Source organism: Salvelinus namaycush, chromosome 19 (genome assembly GCF_016432855.1).
Source record: "Salvelinus namaycush isolate Seneca chromosome 19, SaNama_1.0, whole genome shotgun sequence".
NCBI classification, from domain to species: Eukaryota; Metazoa; Chordata; class Actinopteri; order Salmoniformes; family Salmonidae; genus Salvelinus; species Salvelinus namaycush.
In genome coordinates, this window is record NC_052325.1 from 3297719 (window position 1) to 3318985 (window position 21267).

Sequence of the window (21267 nt, forward strand, 5' to 3'; positions counted from 1 at the left end):
TCAAATTACCTAGTGGCTTCATTGGTGGAATGTTATTAATATTTTTTCATAATGTATGAACATTACAAAAAAAGAATATGCCGAAAATCCAGTGTGTCTCTGTCAAACAGTTTTGTTATATTTAAGTCTTCTGTGATGTATATATAGTGTAATCTTGGGTTGCAAACTCAAAATGTAATACATTTCAACTCTATATCTGACATGGTACAGGTGTCTTCTTTTTTAATGCCCATAACCATGTGTGAGGTGTATGCTTTTGTTTCAAAGTAGATGTGTTTAAGACTACCAAGAAACACTGTGTGTGACCCATATTTAGCCCACTTCAGTAAAGGGTTAACTTTAACACTCAATGATCAGACTACAAAAATATTAATCCAGAAGCGGGCGTGATACATGTGATAGAGGATGCAATACTGTAGGTTGCTGCAGTTTGGATTAGGCTTGGGGTTGTGGAGGTGTCTGCTCATCCAGAAGCAGCCCACCTCCAGCTGCCAGGCAGCAGCCCACCTCCAGCTGCCAGGCAGCAGCCCACCTCCAGCTGCCAGGCAGCAGCCCACCTCCAGCTGCCAGGTATTAACCCATCTCCAGCTGCCAGGTATTAACCCACCTCCAGCTGCCAGGTATTAGCCCACCTCCAGCTGCCAGGTATTAGCCCACCTCCAGCTGCCAGGTATTAGCCCACCTCCAGCTGCCAGGTATTAACCCACCTCCAGCTGCCAGGCAGCAGCCCACCTCCAGCTGCCAGGTAGCAGCCCACCTCCAGCTGCCAGGTAGCAGCCCAGCTCCAGCTGCCAGGTATTAACCCACCTCCAGCTGCCAGGTAGCAGCCCACCTCCAGCTGCCAGGTAGCAGCCCACCTCCAGCTGCCAGGTAGCAGCCCACCTCCAGCTGCCAGGTAGCAGCCAGTTATTAACCAGGATCCTGTGGCTTCTCCTACTGTAGCTGCAGTCTCCCACAGATGCAGCAGTTATCACTGCTCCTGTCTGTTTATTCATCATCAGAGCTGTCTGGGTTCACTGTGGGAGGCCTCCTCTTTCACTTCCTCCACAGTTACACCACTCACCATCCTCCTTTAACTTCTCTATCATCATCATTATCAGTTACACTCCCGGTGATATCGCATGTATGAAAAGCTAAGGTGTCCTTTGATTCAGAGTTGGTGTCTGACTTCATCGCTGAATTAGCTAACCAAAAGATGGGAGCCGAGCCTGGGATGGCTGGGACTTAGGAAGTGTCTCTGTCTGTGTGTCGTCGTCTGATTGCGTTGCGGTGTTTACGTGGGAGCCCTGAGGAGCCAGCATACCTCCAGGCTCCAGCTCCATGAGTAATGACTGCTTAATTGCCTGACATCCTGTCACCATCCGCCATCACAGTCCTGAGAGAGGAGTGGATATTTTGAACGTCCAAAGGGAGATGAAGACACTACAGAGTGTCAGGCTGAGAGGGCCTTTAACGGCTGGTGTTTGATGATAGGGCGGGCCTTTATTGTACCATTTAGTATAAGTTAAGGTCTAGTTTTATTCAGTGTCTTCTCCTGCCGCGTTCTTGCCTGGACTGCATGGATATGCAACCTGTTTACTGCATGGCTATGCAACATGTTTACTGCATGGATACGCAGCCTGTTTACGGCAGGGATACGCAGCCTGTTTACTGCATGGATACGCAGCCTGTTTACTGCATGGATACGCAGCCTGTTTACTGCATGGATACGCAGCCTGTTTACTGCATGGATACGCAGATTGTTTACGGCATGGATACGCAGCCTGTTTACTGCATGGATACGCAGCCTGTTTTCTGCATGGATACGCAGCCTGTTTTCTGCATGGATACGCAACCTGTTTACTGCATGGATACGCAGCCTGTTTACTGCATGGATACGCAACCTGTTTACTGCATGGATACGTAACCTGTTTACTGCATGGATACGCAACATGTTTACTGCATGGATACGCAACATGTTTACTGCATGGATACGCAACCTGTAAAACGTAAAACACGTAAAACATTTTTGATTGAGGTATTGCTCCAGTTTCTGCATAATTTGGTGCACAACTGAATGTGGATGTCGCAACAGGTTGATAAACCCCGTTAAATAATTTCTGTGCAATTATACTCTTGGCTTCAGATTTCTATAACTCGATAGGGTGATGTCCATTTCCATGTTCTTGCAGATCTGTGCGCTCGCCATCCCCAGTTCATTTATGTGGATGTAAATTAATTGTGCCTGACTCATTGATTGCTTTTTGGGAGACTAAAGTCCTCTAGCTGTGCATGGATGTGGCGCCTCATGTGCAGTAAAGGAAATTGGATAGCTTCAGATCAGTGCCATTAGATACCACACTACAGTCTATCTTAATTAGCTAGATGAGCATCATCTTGGAACACAACAACAGTCTGATGCAGCTGAATCTTATATTCTGCCCTCTGAGCTGAAGTTTTGCACCTTCTTAGTGTTTTATATGCTACCTGTTATACCGATAATATTTTATTACTTATATTTACCAATTTCTCTCTGGAGCATAGTAGATTTAGGTCTCTTGTAGAATTGGAACTCCTAGAATTAAGTCTCATTCATTTGAAACAACTATACATATCCTGTGTTATTTGCAGCCAATACACATTGGAACACATGTGGAATGCCAGTGTGGTGGCCTGGGTTATACCACTGCCAGGAAGCCTTCATCCTCTCCTCCAAAGACTTGACCCATACATAAACCATCTGCAGTCCAGAATCACTTAGACACTGAAACATTCTTGTTTTGGATACGGCTTAGTGGAACTAAGTTGGCCAGTCCACATATCCAGTGGTTGTATTTGTCCACTCTAGCCTAAGCCATGCTATTATGTAGATTCCACAGATTCTAACATAATTGTTAGTTTTTACCAAAACCACATGAAAATAAACAGTGTAAAAATGGATAGTCCTATTATTTGACAGTGTATTTAGGAATCTCTGAACGGAGGGCGGTACTCAAGCATACAAATGTAATGGTTGAAAAATGGTAGTCTGACAAATACCAGCAATCTTGGATAACCACCCGAGACTGCATTCAGAATATTGCGAATCACAATGGGTTTGACACAAGTGGTTTAGTGTTTTCTTCAAGGCCTCTAGAGCCACTTGTACGCTAAATAATTTGCCAAGCCGTTTCCAGGGAAATGAGGATGAACAAACAGGTGACTAATTAGCAAATGTTTCAATCAGCATGGTTCTATCATTATGGTTTTACCAGCGTGGTACTATCGCTGTGGTTCTATCAGTGTGGTTCTATCAGTGTGGTTCTATCAGTGTGGTTCTATCAGTGTGGTTCTATCAGTGTGGTTCTATCGCTGTGGTTCTATCAGTGTGGTTCTATCAGTGTGGTTCTATCGCCGTGGTTCTATCAGTGTGGTTCTATCACCATGTTTCTATCACAGGATGAGATGGGAGATACTAGTCTTTTGTCTCTCATTGTAGAATTCAGAATTCAAATAGTCAAATGTATACACATTCTATAATACTCTATAATATAAGGAGTTTATAATATAATTCCCTCTACAACATAGTTGTGGTGTTTTCTTGTATTTTCTTTATTGAATTAGCAATTAGCTATCCATTAATGGATGATATTGTGAAACAAGGGGAGCTGTGTGCCAAACAGCAGAAAGACAGCATGGCACCATGCACTCTCAGAGCTGTGTCTAGTGACAGAGGGATGAAAGCTATTTCTATTCCCAAACATGTCAGGATGCCACTCTGCTTGGAGATGTGAACAGCTGAACAGCCATGGCTCCACACCACATGTGAACAGTTATGTTCTCATAGGAGAGTTACCAAATAACACATTCCCTCCCATCGCCAGACGCACATACACACACCACCACTAGCACCACAAACCACCCACCCACCTACCACAATCACCCACCACAACCACCAGTTGGCCTACCCCGGCCAAGCCCTGACCCGGACAACTCTGGGTCAATTGTGCGCCGCCCTATGGGACTCCCAATCACGGCCGGTAGTGATACAGCCTGGAATTGAACCAGGGTCTGTAGCACTGCGATGCAGAGCCTTAGACCGCTGTGCCACTCGGGAGCCCCTGAATAGGGCAGTACCAATAACCTCTGCACATAGCTTGAAACTAACTGCATGTCATTTGAGAAATAAATATGGCTATTAATACGCAGATATTTAATGTCATACTTAGCGGAACAGTGCTATAATCATCCAGGGATTTGGCATGAATCATTTCGGGCGTCTTCACATCAAGTTCCTCTTGGTCTCCTGCTAGCCGGATCTCCATCTATGGATCATTCCTTCATCTTAACTAATGGTGTTGCCGGGGGAGGGACGGCCCAGCCGGGGGAGGAACGGCCCGTGATTGCTCCGAGTTTCCCTTTAATCATCTCCTCTCGCTTAACTATTTCTCCAGTCCTAGCCTAGGGCAAATCTCTACCACAAACTTACAACCATTTTATCAATATTCTGTCATTTTACCTCCCGAAGGGATCCCTGTTTGATAAATGGAGTGCACCATGATAAAGTGTATTGCCTAACTGCCTAGTCGCTGAGGGACTGAGCCCGGGGTATTCGGCAGGATATGTAAAATGGGGCTACTCTGAATACGGCATGCTGGGTCAATTTGACTGTGGGTAAAATAGCTGCGATAACAGCAACTAATTGAAAGAAGTCACTTGGTTGTTGGATCCTGTTCACCCCCTTTGTTAATACACTCCCACTGGAACCTGCAAGCAAGAGGGAGGAACAACGTGGGTACATTACACATAGAGTGGACAGAGCAACGTTTACTGCACAGTGACATACTGTATGTTAATACAGTAGGTTTGGTGCTATATTTTCAGAGCACAAACATACTGTATTTCTTTCATTAGTTGAACATGGTACACTATAACACACTTACTCTTCCTTGTAAAGCATTGGTTTCTTCAGGCAGTATGTATTTGGTCTTGTCCTGTCCTCTCATTGTTATCTATCCGTGAAGGTTTAGAGATGAGAAAGAAGCGGCCTGATTTGTCTGTGATGGCACTTGAACAAATTATCCCTCAGAGAGAGAAGCCTGATTTGTCTTTGATGGAACTTGAGCAAATGATCCCTCTGAGAGAGAGAAGCCATTAACAGGTAATTATGCGTCCCCTGAAACGGCACTATCACAGCTATTTCAGGATCTAGAGAAGTAACAAGATGGAAACACAGCAACATGAAATTATGTTTAAAGGATTTATCTCATGCAAGTATACTGACGGGTTGAATAGTAGAGAGAGTAAAAACTCCTCAAGGTATTTTAGAAATACTTGGTAATGTATTTGGAAATGTAATGTAATGTATTTGGAAATGTAATCAAAACAGCAGTTTATTGTCACCATAAATAACACATGACACCAGTCATAACTGTACTGTTTGTTTCTTCTACTGTAATTGAAGAGGCACTGGATCATGGTCAAAGTCGCTCGCCGTTATTCTGTAGATATGAGTTGTTGTTTCATCATCGCTCTACGGGTGCGATCCCCTTGACTAAACTGGAGGATTGCACGTTCCCAACAGTTGATATACACTATGTGGAGACCTTGTGAGTGGTAACACGTGTTCATTTCCATTGTTCTGTAGCCTTGCTTGTCTCTGTTTTATCCTCTCAGCCGTAAACACTGAGAAACATCCTGATTCATTTTTCCCACTGTTCCAAAGTTAAATCAAATCAACCTGAAAATAATAGGTCCATTTGAATGACAATAAGACTCTCGCCTCACGTCAAGTATATGCTGCTGCCGGGAAGCATTGTAATATCAGTCACAAAGACGGGGCTGTCACAGGCGTATGGTGCCATCACGCTTGGGTATTGGAATGATACACAGGCAGGACACACCACCACCATGCTGGGATCTCTGTGTTAAATCATAGCCTTCCGCTCGTGGCAGATTTAATGCAGAGACGTAATCAGGACTCTAGGGAACCGAGGCAGGGTGGCTGGGGCTGTATAGGGCTGAGGCTGCATAGGGCTGGGGCTACTCGGACTTAGGACAGCTGGGTTTATGGCTGGAGCCGCGGGTAGGACTTGGGCTGCTGAGACTGAAGTGTGGGGGTGTGGCAGGCGCTAGAGGGCTGGAGCTGCAGGATGATAGGCCTCCCTCCACCTGTTGCAGCATGGATAAATAGTCAATGGCTTCCAAATGCTTTTATCTTGTAGCCATTGAAATACAGTATACCAGAGTACCACAAATTGAAGCGCTTTATTCAAATCCAATTTCAGAGTACTGCTGATACAATGCGACAAGTTCAGAATGCTGTGGATGACAGCTAACTTTCTCCCTATTGTTTCCCGAAATACAGTTATGATATTACTCACCGAGACATTCTCTTTACTCTTTACAATAATGGATGGCCGTTTGCCAATGGCATCAGGTTTTTAGAGTTTTGGAAGTTGAATTGTGTTTCTTGCAAGTGAGTGTACTGCAGTAGGCTATAGTTTTATGATACAAACAACCCTTTGAAGTTACTGTAAAGAGTGACCGTGTCATTTTCTGACCCGAGTCGGATGTAAGAACTGTTCAGGTGTATCCATCCTGTCTGTGCATAACCTGGAAGCATAAACAGCTGTTTGTTCTATTTTAGGGGTCACAGAGGGGAAACATGTTTGTATTTGCCCTCTGTTGATTGTTATTGATTAGGGTGAAATGAGCCCACACATCCACTGCCTGCTCTAAGCAGTGAACCCTGTCACCTGTCAGATACAGCAGTTCTCCTTCAAGAACACACACACACACACACACACACACACACACACACACACACACACACACACACACACACACACACACACACACACACACACACACACACACACACACACACACACACACAGTCTTATTGTGGAAAGTCTTATTCAAAACACAATCACAGAGGTCATTTACTCAGTATGTGTATTTTTGGGGGGGCCAATATTATTTTTGTTCTAGATTTTTAATATGCAGAGTGGGTTTGGGGACAGATGGTGTGTCGTGGTTGAGAAGCTGTGCTGTTTATGAGGATACCCAGGCCCAGGAGGAAGGGTTTATGAGGTGATAGACACCAGTGATTAAATAGCCGTGTCGAGGGACACACACCCACAGGGCCTCACAGCACCGCCACCATTCTCCACACTGGAGCCGGAGAATGGAGAATGACTAGGGAACAGGGGACAAGGACATCTGCAGTCTTCAAAAGCATAGGTATTGTTTTTTAAGATTGTTTAGATCTCACTTTTGTTGAATACAGTGCTGTAACAGGTACTGTAATATATATTTTACCAACCTTGTCAAAGGGCAGGGCTGTCTAATTCAGCACTTATCCCAGGCTTGAATCAGTCCTTACTGATAGCTAGAACCAGCAGTGTTGCCCAATGCAGTAGCGTGGGGTCTGATGAGCAAGCTGAAATATTAATTTTGCTGTGGACAGAGATATGTGTGTCAGGGGGGCATCCATTCCACCTCAGTGTTGGTCATAGTCAGACACTATGTGTATAGCAGGAGTATGGTGCAGAGAGCAGACTCCGTCATCTCTGTACTGTAATTGAGATGTAGCTAGAATACAGCTCTGTACTGTAATTGAGATGTAGCTAGAATACAGCTCTGTACTGTAATTGAGATGTAGCTAGAATACAGCTCTGTACTGTAATCGAGATGTAGCTAGAATACAGCTCTGTACTGTAATTGAGATGCAGCTAGAATACAGCTCTGTACTGTGATTGAGATGCAGCTAGAATACAGCTCTGTACAGTAATTGAGATGTAGCTAGAATACAGCTCTGTACAGTAATTGAGATGTAGCTAGAATACAGCTCTGTACTGTGATTGAGATGCAGCTAGAATACAGCTCTGTACAGTAATTGAGATGTAGCTAGAATACAGCTCTGTACTGTAATTGAGATACAGCTAGAACACAGCATTTAAATCAAATGAAAACCTATTTAAATGCAGACAGTAGCGACTGTTGCCATGGAAAATAATTTGATCATGGAGTTCTCTGCCCCTTGTTGTTACTGTGGCCAGACCTTCTGTACAGGCTATGATTAGACTCATTTACTAGCAGTGTTGTGACTGAACGATAGCTTTTATACACTGCAGTTGATGACATCCTTTGTTATTCATTTAGAAAACCCATAATTAACAGCTGATTTATCATCAACGTGGACTTTGTAAGTGACATTAAAGACACTAAGGGTTATTGACACTTTGCTTTAATATAAATTGGAACGAAAATATGTTTAATTAACGCAGCGCTGAAAGTGAGGGCACGACCCCTTTTAATACATCTGACCTCAGCAGTCTGACAGCCAGTGGACATTGACATTTGGACATGTAGTTTAGTCACCTTGGTCTTTCTTCATCCAGTAGACAGTTTAGAGGTTGGTTATGAGGCCTGGCAGCATTGTAGAGCAGCCAGGGGAGGAGGGGGACTTTGGCTTCAGAGCCGGTGACATGTCAGATTTTGATCTGGAGGCAAGGGCATCTGAACACTACCAACAGAGGTGACAGACAAGTGATATGGCAGGTGTCATTTTATCAATACACAGATATTCTAGGTAAATTTTTCTTTTTTTACTGTTGTATCCTAGATAGTGATAATCATCTGTAAATATTCTGTATGCCCAATTATTTCCCACAATGAGAAAATAGAGTCTGCACGATATGTTTGATTTGGAACATACTGCTTTGAATTTGAAGGCACTTTAGTTGATCAGAGTTTATAAGTAAAGTCATGTCCCTGGATGACAGGTAGTGTGTGTGTTATTTACAGCCAACATTAGCACATTACAGCTTCATTTTTAATCATGTTTACAGCTGGATTAATCCCCAGTACTGCTGTTTACATCCATTAGTTAGACCTGCTGGTTTCCCACTGGTAATCTGCCTGCAGACAGCTGCAGGGAGAGGGAGTGGAAGAGAGAATTGTAGAGAGAGAGATGTATGACTCAGGACAGGGAGAGAGAGTAGGCAGCAGACAAGGCTGGACTCTGCTGCAGCATTTGATCTTCTCTGTTTAATTTCATGTTTCATCTTCAATGTTTTCACACATTATTCTGTCCAAACCGTAACACTTTCCTTTTTTTCCATGACCTTTATGTGAAAAGCTTGGTGGCAACGGTATGCATTTCACTATATGAATACAAACAAGTGATACCTGAAATGTCGTTTGAGATTCAGAAAGCCTCGATACCCAGCAATCCTGAAACACTTTCACATTTCCCAATGAAGTTTTGCCCTGTTTGTCAGTTTCTGTGGCCGTCCCTGCATGTCGGTGCAATCAGCAGGTGTCCTCTGGAGGTATTCCAAATATTCTGTCATTGGCTTAAAGGACCGCTCTGTGCTTTGAAGAGAGATGGATTATAGATGGCATGATGCATTAAACAGAATGTACATATTAGTTCAGAAGCAGAGAGACAAGCCCAGGCTCTTTGATAGGGTAGTCCTGGGGGTTCTTTTTACCTGAAAAGACCCCACATTGAGATTAGCTAGTAAAATACAGAAACTCTGAACAGTAACAATACTCTCTTGATAACCGTTATGATATATTTTTTATTAAATATCCTGGACATTATTACCACCATAAGTCAGGTTGGCAAAGGTTAGGTCTTCAGTGATTTGTACACAGGTTAGCGTTTTTCATCATGAATGTTGTTCTGGAGGCAGCTCTGCAGAGTGGTCTCTAGCTAGCACAGCCACAAAGCCATAAAATCTGATGTTAACCCTAACCTTAACCCTAACCTTAACCACACTGCTAACCCTAATGCCTGAACCTAACCTTAAATTAAGACCAAAAAGCTAAAAAATTAAATTAAATTAAAATATCATGAATTTTTACAGTATAGACAATTTTGAGTTTGCAGCCGGCCCATCAAGTGGAAATCAGTCAGCTCTGCCTCCAGGTCAAGTTTCATGACGATAAACGTCAACCTGCGATTTGCACTGTATTTATTTCCTCGACAGGGAATGTTGCCAGCTATCCATTTAACACCCAGATCATATATAATGGAACATTTCCTGGTTTTTGTAGTGCAACATGTAATTGTGTTCATAAAAGTGTCAAATAAAAGGAAATGAGTAGATAAACATAAGTCTGTCTTCACTGTGAACACTTCTCAATCTTCTAGTCAGAGGACCATGTTTAATAATCACGCCTTTAATGTCCTGTGGCTACACATTTGTCGGTGGCGGATGTTAGAGAAGACAGAAAGTGTTCATTTCCCGAGGGGTATTTTCATCTATTTCAACAACCTGATGCTTCTAGGATGTTTGCCATGTTAGTTTGTACGTTTTTTATTTGAATGGAAATATCTCCTATTGTGAACAGAATCTTAGTATCTCTGTCTTTCTCTCGATCACAGTCTCTCTCGATCACAGTCTCTCTCGATCACAGTCTCTCTCGCTCTATCTCTTCTCAATATTGCCTCCTCATTGACAACCTGCACATACTGTACCTGTCAGTCAGTGCTTCTCAGCCTCCACTTTCTATGCATACACTAGAGAATACAAACTTCCTCCCCAGTGTTTATGGCGCTATGGAGAGCTGAGATGATGTGCTCTTCTTTACATTCTGAGGATCTTTATGCATCTCTGCATTTTACTTTAAATGCATGAAGATATTTTTGCCATAAAGCATATGTAACCAATTTGTATTATCACTTGCTGGTCCAGATACTCCAATTCCCATGGCATATTAACAGGGCAAGAGGCAGAACAGTTTAAAGTGTGACCTTGTTTCTTTTTCTGCATGAGTATTAACTATGAATACCATTTGCATAATCCATACATTTTTTAAATTGATTATTTGTTTGTTTGTGTATGCGTGTACCTGTGTTTATGTGCGTGCATGTGTGTATACGTTAATATATAATGTCTGGTACGATATGTTAGGTTTAGATGGTTCAATATGCGGTCTTTCTCTCTGTCTCACTCTCTTACACTCACACACACCAGCATTTCCCAAACTCGGTCCTCAGGAGCCAAGTGGTGCACATTTTGGTTTTTGCTTAATACTGTCTGCATTAAGCTTGATGACTAGTTGATTATTTCAATCAGCTGTGTAGTGTTAGGGTAAAAACCAAAATGTCCAGCCCTTGGGGTCCCGAGGACCGAGTTTTGGGAAACACTGCCACACACACTCCTTCAATTTCTCAGAGATGGACTGCCATCTAGTGGTCATATCGCCAGCCTGCCGGTATCAGCTTATTGATGCAGTCCTCACACCATTTTATTTATTCATAGGGAATGCAGAATAAAGATGGAGACTGACTCAGATAGCCAAAAACTGTTTATAGAAGTAAATTGCATTTGGTCTACTTGTGAAAAAGCACACTCTCTCTTCTCCTCTTTATTTATTCTCACTCCTTGGGTGTGCTGAAATATTTGAAGGTGAGGTAGAAAAGAAAAGTCAAATTCCATTTAGATGGTATAAAAGGACATTTTCTCTCTCTGGAGATGGCCTTTGTTCGCTCTGTAGGAATATCAGTTATATATTTAAATGTTCATAGAATGAGGGCTATCAATAAATCAGAGATGCATCGAGTACTCTAGTGCCCAAAAGCCAGTTTTACCATTTTGAAGTAGTCAACTAGTTGGGACTTCCTATGGTTTAAGGAAGGATCACATAATCCCATCCCAGTTATCAGGAGGGTCAGTCAATGAATTATACTCGTGAGCAAACATTCCATAACTGCAGGTGGTATTAGTAAATAGCCAACTATGGCTTTATACCTGTTCCAACAACACTCTCTAGATGGCAATATACTGCACACCCTTACAGTTTGTTTACCAACTCCAAGTAGTAAAAGAAGAAGAACATGGACTACTTCAAAATGGAGATGGCCTCAATGGCACTGCCCGTATGCTCCCAGACGCTATAATGGGACAGATACGACATTGCAATCTCTTTACATCTCTATACAATAAATACATATTTACTGTATTCAGTTATTTTGTTATGAAACTGAATTTTGTGACTATATCACCCCCTAAATCAATGAGAATATCGAACTACTCTAAAAGCCAGTTAAATCTGGAGCCTTGTCATATTTTCATGTCTATGCCATTAAACTCCCATTAAACACATTAATTGCTTTTGTTTTACAGAACATAAAGCTAAAGCCCCCATTTATTGTCAAAGCTCTGTAATACAGACTGGACAAAATGAATCACTTATCTCCTCTTTCCACCATCCATCCACCCACACAGCCCCTCGCCAACACTGCCCCTCGCCACCACAGCCCCTCGCCACCACAGCCCCTCGCCAACACAGCCCCTCGCCAACACAGCCCCTCGCCAACACAGCCCCTCGCCACAGAGGCCCTCGCCAACACAGCCCCTCGCCAACACAGCCCCTCGCCAACACAGCCCCTCGCCACCACAGCCCCTCGCCACCACAGCCCCTCGCCAACACAGCCCCTCGCCAACACAGGCCCTCGCCCACACAGGCCCTCGCCCACACAGGCCCTCACCCACACAGTCCCTCGCCACACAGTCCCTCGCCAACACAGCCCCTCGCCAACACAGCCCCTCACCCTCGCCAACACAGCCCCGTTCCTCAGATCATCTGTCACAAGGGAATTGTGGTGCACTCAATATGGGGGAGGTGTCAGTGGTGTGTCAATGTAATCTCTGTTTTTGTTTCAGTTGGGATCACATGAGATCGATGTTTACCTCTCCGTTGTAACTCATATAGCTATATATATAAACACTAAAATATATAAACACTAAAAGTTTTAGAACACCCACTCATTCAAGGGTTTATCTTTATTTTTACTATTTTCTTCATTGTAGAATGATAGTGAAGACATCAAAACTATGAAATAACACATATGAAATCATGTAGTAACCAAAAAAGTGTTAAACAAATCAAAATATATTTTATTTGAGATTCTTCAAATAGCCACCCTTTGCCTTGATGACAGCTTTGTACATATATTAGTATGTTGCTTGGTGTTTGTGATGATGTATTGTACAAAATAATTATAACCTAATCACTATGGTGTGAATTACTTTCTGGTCAAAAGTAGTTATATAGGCAATAGGGTACGATTTGGGACACATCCAGTGTATGCCCGAAGCATGGTATCCTGGTGCAGTCAGTTGTGTGGTTTAGTTAAATATGGCCAGTGATGTTAGTGCTCTGAGTGGAGTCCTGACCCCTCTGGGCAGCAGTATCAGAGCTGCTAAAGTGCTTTGGCATCCGTGTGACAGGATGAACACCTCAAAAGCAGTGGCGGCGACCCCACTGTAAGTACTGCACCTTTCATGTTCGACTACAGGTTCACTACAATTTAACCTGAAGCCAACAGAGTGACAGGGGGAGACAGATAATGGGAACACCCTGATGTTATCAGGTTTCCCTTCAGTTTTTGTGAAACACGTAAATCCAAACATTAAAATACAACATCCAGCTATTTGTATTTATTATAGATCCCTGTTAGTTCCTGCCAAGGCAGCAGCAACTCTTCCTGGGGTTTATTATGGATCCCCAATTGGTTTCTGCAAAGGCAGCAGCTACTCTTCCTGGGGTCCAGCAATTTTTTTGGCAATTTACATAGGAGTTAAAACATTACACTTCCCTACACATTACTACAACATATTTACAATACAAAATCCAAATGTGCGTGTGCGTGTGTGTGTGCGCGTGGGTCTGTGCCTGTGTGTCTATTCACAGTCCATGTTGTTCCATAAGGTGTAGTTTTCATTTTTTTTTATCTGACTTTACTGCCTTCCTGAGTTACGTGATGTGGAATAATGTTCCATGTTGTCATGGCTCTATGTAGTACTGTGTTTTGGCCTTGGTGGCATGTTTTGTGGGGGTATGCATGGGTGTCTGAGCATGTGTGCTAGTCGCCTAAACAGACAGCTCGGTGCATTCAACACGTCAATACCTCTCACAGATAATGTGATAAAGTGAGCCAGGGGAGATTGACATGCATGTTATTCATGTTGGATCTCTGTGTACATTTAAGGGCCAGTCGTGCTGCTTTGTTCTGGGCCAATTGTAATATGTCCCTCTGTGGCACCTGACCATAGGACAGGACAGTAGTCCAGGTGCCACAAAACTAGGGCCTGTAGGACTTGTTGTTTGATAGCAATGTCAAGAAGGCATGCTGTAGCAGCACTTTATCACAGACAGACCTCTCCCCATCTTAGCTACCTTTGCATCAGTATGTTTTGACCATGGCAGTTTACAATTCAGGGTTACACCAAGCAGTTTAGTCTCCTCAACTTGTTCAATTTCCACATAATTCGGGTGTAGTGAATGATTTGTCCCAAATACAATGCTTTTAGTTTTAGAAATATTTAGGACTAACTTATTTCTTGCCACCCATTCTGAAACTGACTGCAGTGATTTCACTTGCTGTGGTAGCTGACGTGTACAGTGTTGAGTCATCAGCATACATAGACACACAGGCCTTACTCCGAGACAGTGGTAGGTCATTAGAAGAGATTGAAAAAAGTAAGGGGCCTAGACATCCGCCCTGGGGAATGCCTGACCCTACCTGGACAATGTTGGAGAGGCTTCCATTAAAGAACACACTCTGTGTTCTGTTAGACAGGTAACTCTTGGTCCACAGTAGAGTAGGGGATGTAAAGCCATAACACATATGTTTTTCTAGCAGCAGATTATGATCAATAATGTCAAAAGCTGCACTGAACTCTAACAAAACAGCGCGCACAATCTTTTTATTATCAATTTACCTCAGCCAATCATCAGCCATTTGTATAAGTGGTTACATGTTAAATGCCCTTCCCTATAAGCATGCTGTTAATCTTTTGTTAATTGGTTTACTTTGAAAAAGCATTGTATCTGGTCAAACACAAAAGTGTACTAAGGGTTGGTAACAGGCTGATTGGTCAGATGTTTGCGGCAGTAAAAGGTGCTTTGCTATTCTTGGGTAGCGGAATGACTTTTGCTTCCCTCCAGGACTGAGTGCACACACTGTCCATTAGGCTTAGATTGAAGAGATGGCAAATGGGAGTGGCAATATCATTCTCAGTAATGTTCCATCCAGATTGTCAGACCCCGGTGGCTTGTCATTGTTGATAGACAACAATAATTTGTTCACCTCTTCCACACTCACTTTACGGAATTCAAAATTACAATGTTTGTCTTTTCATAATTTGGTCAGTTATGCATGGATGTGTAGGTTCAGAATTTGTTGTCATGCCTACATTTGTGGCCTGCTGGAGGTCATTTTGCAGGGCTCTGGCAGTGCTCCTCCTTGCACAAAGGCGGAGGTAGCGGTCCTGCTGCTGGGTTGTTGCCCTCCTACGGCCTCCTCCACGTCTCCTGATGTACTGGCCTGTCTCCTGGTAGCGCCTCCATGCTCTGGACACTACGCTGACAGACACAGCAAACCTTCTTGCCACAGCTCGCATTGATGTGCCATCCTGGATGAGCTGCACTACCTGAGCCACTTGTGTGGGTTGTAGACTCCGTCTCATGCTACCACTAGAGTGAAAGCACCGCCAGCATTCAAAAGTGACCAAAACATCAGCCAGGAAGCATAGGAACTGAGAAGTGGTCTGTGGTCACCACCTGCAGAACCACTCCTTTATTGGGGGTGTCTTGCTAATTGCCTATAATTTCCACCTTTTGTCTATTCCATTTGCACAACAGCATGTGACATTTATTGTCAATCAGTGTTGCTTCCTAAGTGGACAGTTTGATTTCACAGAAGTGTGATTGACTTGGAGTTACATTGTGTTGTTTAAGTGTTCCCTTTATTTTTTTGAGCAGTGTATTTGCCACATATTCTTTACTGTGCTGTTTCACATAAATTCTGAACCTATATACATGTTACGGACACAGTATATTTTACATTAGTTGTCTTGTTGTTTTTAGTCCCATCCTTCAGCTCCACTCAACCCCTTCCATCTATCCCTGAACACCATCCAGTTTTGATTTTCTATTTGCCATATATTTTTAACTGTGATGTTTCACAAATGTTCTGAACCTTTCTATACTCATAGTTTCTGCAGATTGTAAATTAAAGGCTACATATTTTAATGTGGGCTACTTTTAGCTCTTTTCTGCGATTTCTTGATTGTTTTTATTGCTTTACTGGGCGGCTTATCAGAGGTAGACATGACAGTGATATTTATGTTTGAGCTGATAGTGCAGAGTTAGCTGCACACAGTGGACTTCCTACTCGGGCAAACCACCTCAGTGCTAACAGTATATCTCAGGTTCGTAGGTGATTGATTACTGCTGACAATAGCTGTAGGATTGACATAAGCATTCAGGGGAGTTAGAGGGACATACATTAGGTTACTTACAATATGACTGACAACACCCCATGACGATGTACATTTGCAGCAGCACTACGACTAATCAGCGACACAATGGTAGGGATTATCTGAGCAGGGCTTGGGTCACAGATAAGTCATTGTCTCAATGCAGCCTTGAAATGTACGGACAGGATCCATGAGCCAAGATGATTTGGATGGACTCCATTTCCAAAAGGTGTCAAAGTTATCTATAAAAGTTACACCAACAGAGCTTAAGCCAGGTGTGTAATGCCAGTAGCCTGCTGAATCTTTCACAGCCGTGGCCCAGCGATGGTACCTGGCCTGAAATAATTGGCCACTTTTTGGAATCTTTCAGAGCTAGAATCAGTTCTTTAAAATACATTTTCAGCAGTTCTGAGCTAGTCCTCCTAATGCCGTTTGACTCCACATGGACTGCGACAGCGTTAGCCCCCAGCATCTTTTGTAGAACGGTAGGAAGCAGCCTTGTAATGTCCTGTACTCCTGCTCCAGGATAGCAAAGGGTTTTTGCCCCGGAACCGAGATTTCTCACCATAGAGCTGCCAATGATGACAGCTGGTGAAATGGCTGAGGTCCTGCCGTTCTTTTGCCTTGAGTGGTTTAGAAGGACCCTCCAAGTTTATGGTGCAAGTCACTAAGCATGTTGTGGTTGTTATATAAATGTGTCTGAGGATAACTCTGTGGGGTGCTGGGCTGAAGAGATACAATATTCTGTATCTATGGTCTGGACTAAGCTTTTCTCAACATTAGCCTTTATCAGTTCTTTATAGGGCACAGGTTATTTGTCTCCTTGAGCTCTGGGTGAAATGCATTTTTAAACATGTATCCTCTCAGAATGTACACTGACAATTGTACCGTTCTTTTAGCTGCAATATATATGTTCAATAGGATGATAAAGTGTCAAGTGTACACTGCAGTCTTTATCCCAATATGATGTACCTCTCCCTGATGAGTTTGTGGAACATCATCCTCAAGTCAGTGTGATGTTAAATCTACCTCTCCTTCTTTCACATGCTCAGGTGATTGACATCAAGGAGAAACTGAAGCTGTTCAAGAAGTTCTGGTCCAACCTGCCTGAGGACATCTGCAAGCCACACAGGGTGACAGCAGGGAATGCCACCGATGATGACCAGTGTTGGAATGGGCACACCAAGGGCAGGTAAGACTCGACTACAATAAGTGTTCGCACCCGAACACAGGCTGCTTACCCCAAACACTTGGGTAAACTAGCACTAAATTACTTCCACAATATGTCTGGTCCCTGAATATAGAACCATTCTAATTATGTATTTTGCACTGGCCCAAATACGGCAGTTCACTATTGGAGAGCCTTGACATTTCTGGCTGAGTTTGGAGACATAAAAGCACCCAACCAAACTGAGTCTTAACAGATGCCTTCCCTGGTGAAGCCCTTTAAAGCTGAAATTCGCAGACTGTGGGCAACCCCAGTTCTTCTGTTATTTCATTTTGAAAGAAAACATGGGGGTTGAGCCCTGAGCAGAAAGAAGCATCATCCTCGGTTCTTGGATCTGAATCAGCTCGACCACAAAAGAGGAAAAGAAATAGTAAAAGGCTACTCCAATCCTGACTGATCCAGAATCCGGATAAACATTACATTGGGCATCCTTTTGAAAGGTTGGAAGAGTGACTAAGAAATGGCCAAAGTACTCCTGTTCTACATAACAAAATAAAACAAATTGGTACTGTAATAGTACACGGTACAATGCTAAATAATATTCCCGTATACGCCCCACTGTATCCTGTGCATATGCCAAATACATTTTGATTTTATTTGATATGAGTAAATTATATTGAGAACGTATGGACCGTTTATGCATTCAACCATCAATGCTCTGTTAACAACAGCTAAATGGTGGGGGATATTCATTCAGTCGTTCTGGTGGGTAGTTCACACTAGGTAGCAGTGTTTGGGGTAATACGTTACGACAGGGATGTCAAACTCATTCCATGGAGGGCCTTGTATCTGCTGGCTTTTGGTTTAAGACCTAGACAACCAGGTGAGGGGAGTTTCTTAATAATCAGTGACCTTAATTCATCAATCAAGAACAAGGGAGGAGCGAAAACCCGCAGACACTCGGCCCTCCGTGGAATGAGTTTAACACGTGCATTACGTAATCAGATTACTTTTATGACTAACGGACTAACGCGTTACTTTTTCAAATTGGGTAATATTATTACGGTTACTTTGTCAAACAAACCGATCTCGACTTGTTTTTCGTCATTTAGTTCTCGAGCGAGCAGAGAAAAACTTTTTTAGAGAAATACTTTTTTAGAGAAATTTTATGACAGCTGCTGTCCATAGAAATGCATAGAGGGCACACACACCTCTGATCTTTGCCATTGATGGCTTCTGTGATGGCAAAGCCCATAGATGGCTCTCCCCCATCTATTGGCAATTGTGCCCTCTATTACATCTCTATGGGTCCTATGTGCGTTCTATAACCAGAACTCACGGCCCTAAAGAAATATTTTGAATGAAAAGACGAGAAATATGCAGATGTTTGGCTGACAGTATACACTACCAGTCAAAAGTTTGGACACACCTACTTATTCAAGGGTTTTTCTTTATTTTTACTACTTTCTACATTGTAGAATAATAGTGAAGACATTAAAACTATGAAATAACACACATGGAATCATGTAGTAACAAAAACAGTGTTAAACAAATCAAAATATTTTTGAGATTCTTCAAAGTAGCCTTGATGACAGCTTTGCACACTCTTGGCATTCTCTCAACCAGCTTCATGAGGTAGTCACCTGGAATGCATTTCAATTAACAGGTGGGTTAAACGTTAATTTGTGGAATTTCTTTCGTTTTGAATGCATTTGGGCCAATCAGTTGTGTTGTGACAAGATAGGGGTGGTATACAGAAGAAAGCCCTTTTTGGTAAAAGACCAAGTCCATATTATTGCAAGAACAGCTCAAGTAAGCAAAGAGAAACGACAGTCGATCATTACATTCAGACATGAAGGTCAGTCAATCCGGAAAATGTCAAGAAGTTTGAACATTACTTCAAGTGCAGTCGCAAAAACCATCAAGCGCTATGATGAAACTGGCTCTCTTGACCCAGAGTTACCTTTGCTGCAGAGGATAAGTCCATTAGAGTAACCAGCCTCAGAAATTGCAGCCCAAATAAACGCTTCACAGAGTTCAAGTAACAGACACATCTCAACATCAACTGTTCAGAGGAGACTATGTGAATCTATTGCAAAATAAATACTGGAGGCTGAGACAAGCGGGGTCGGGAGACACTATGGCCTCTTCCGACGATACCCCCGGACTGGGCCAAACAGGCTGGATATAGCCCCACACCACTAGAGGGATATCTTCAACCACCAACTTGCTATCCTGTGACAAGGCTGAATATAGCCCACAAAGATCTCCCCCACGACACTCACCCAAGGGGGGGCGCCAACCCAGACAGGAAGATCACGTCAGTGACTCAACCCACTCAAGTGACGCACCCCTCCTAGGGACAACATGGAAGAGCACCAGGAAGCCAGTGACTCAGACCCTGTAATAGGGTTAGTGGCAGAGAATCCCAGTGGCGAGAGGGGAACCGGCCAGGCAGAGACAGCAAGGGCGGTTCGTTGCTCCGTTCACCTTCACACCCCTGGGCCAGACTACACTCAATCATAGGACCTACTGAAGAGATGAGTCTTCAATAAAGACTTAAAAGTCGACACCGAGTCTGCATCTCTCACATAGATAAGCAGACCATTCCACAAAAATGGAGCTCTATAGGAGAAAGCCCTGCCTCCAGCTGTTTGCTTAGAAATTCTAGGGACAGTAAGGAGGTCTGCGTCTTGTGACCGTAGCGTACATGTAGGTATGTACGGCAGGACCAAATCAGAAAGATAGGTAGGAGCAAGCCCATGTAATGCTTTGTAGGTTAGCAGTAAAACCTTGAAATCAGCCCTAGCTTTAACAGGAAGCCAGTGTAGAGAGGCTAACACTGGAGTAATATGATCACATTCTTTGGTTCTAGTCAAGATTCTAGCAACCGTGCTTAGCACTAACTGAAGTTTATTTAGTGCTTTATCCAGGTAGCCGGAAAGTAGAGCATTGCAGTAGTCTAACCTAGAAGTGACAAAAGCATGGATACATATTTCTGTATCTTTTTTGGACAGAAAGTTTCTGATTTTTGCAATGTTATGTAAATGGAAAAATATGTCCTTGGAACAGTCTTGATATGTTTGTCAAGAGAGATATCAGGGTTCAGAGTAACGCTGAGGTCCTTCAGTTTTATTTGAGACAACTGAACAACCATCAAGATTAATTGTCAGATTCAACAGAATATCTCTTTGTTTCTTGGGATCTAGAACTATAGCATCTCTGTTTTGTCTGAGTTTAAAAGTAGAACATTTGCCGCCATCCACTTCCTTATGTCCGAAACACAGGCTTCCAGGGGGGGGGGGGGATTTTGGGGTTTCACCATGTTTCATCGAAATGTACAGCTGTGTGTCGTATGCATAGCAGTGAAAGTTAACATTTTGTTTCCGAATGACATCACCAAGAGGTAAAATATATAGTGAAAACAATAGTGGTAGGACCACTATTATGCACTATTACGCAAGGTTAAATTGAGTTCCTCAGTTAGGTGGTTAACTGATTTTTGTAATCTGACGTCCTTGGGTAGGTGGAGGGAGTCTGGAAGGGCATCTAGGAATCTTTGGGTTGTCCAAGAATGTATAGCACGGCTTTTGATGATCCTTGGTTGGGGTCTGAGCAGATTATTTGTTGCGATTGCAAACGTAATAAAATGGTGGTCCGATAGTCCAGGATTATGAGGAAAAACATTAAGATCCACAACATTTATTCCACGGGTCAAAACTAGGTCCAGAGTATGACTATGGCAGTGAGTAGGTCCAGAGACATGTTGGACAAAACCCTCTGAGTCGATGATGGCTCCAAAAGCCTTTTGGAGTGGGTCTGTGTACTTTTCCATGTGAATATTAAAGTCACCAAAAA

The 21267-nt window shown here is 43.0% G+C and overlaps 1 protein-coding gene across 1 annotated transcript in view; it reads left to right on the top strand.

Moving 5' to 3' along the window:
- LOC120063702 (glypican-6-like) overlaps positions 1 to 21267 on the top strand; it is a 180174-nt gene that overhangs the window by 151771 nt on the left and 7136 nt on the right. Inside the window, exon 8 of the mRNA XM_039013997.1 lies at positions 17294 to 17433. Within this exon, the coding sequence (XP_038869925.1) occupies positions 17294 to 17433 (140 nt within the window). The remainder of the gene's footprint in view (positions 1 to 17293; positions 17434 to 21267) is intronic.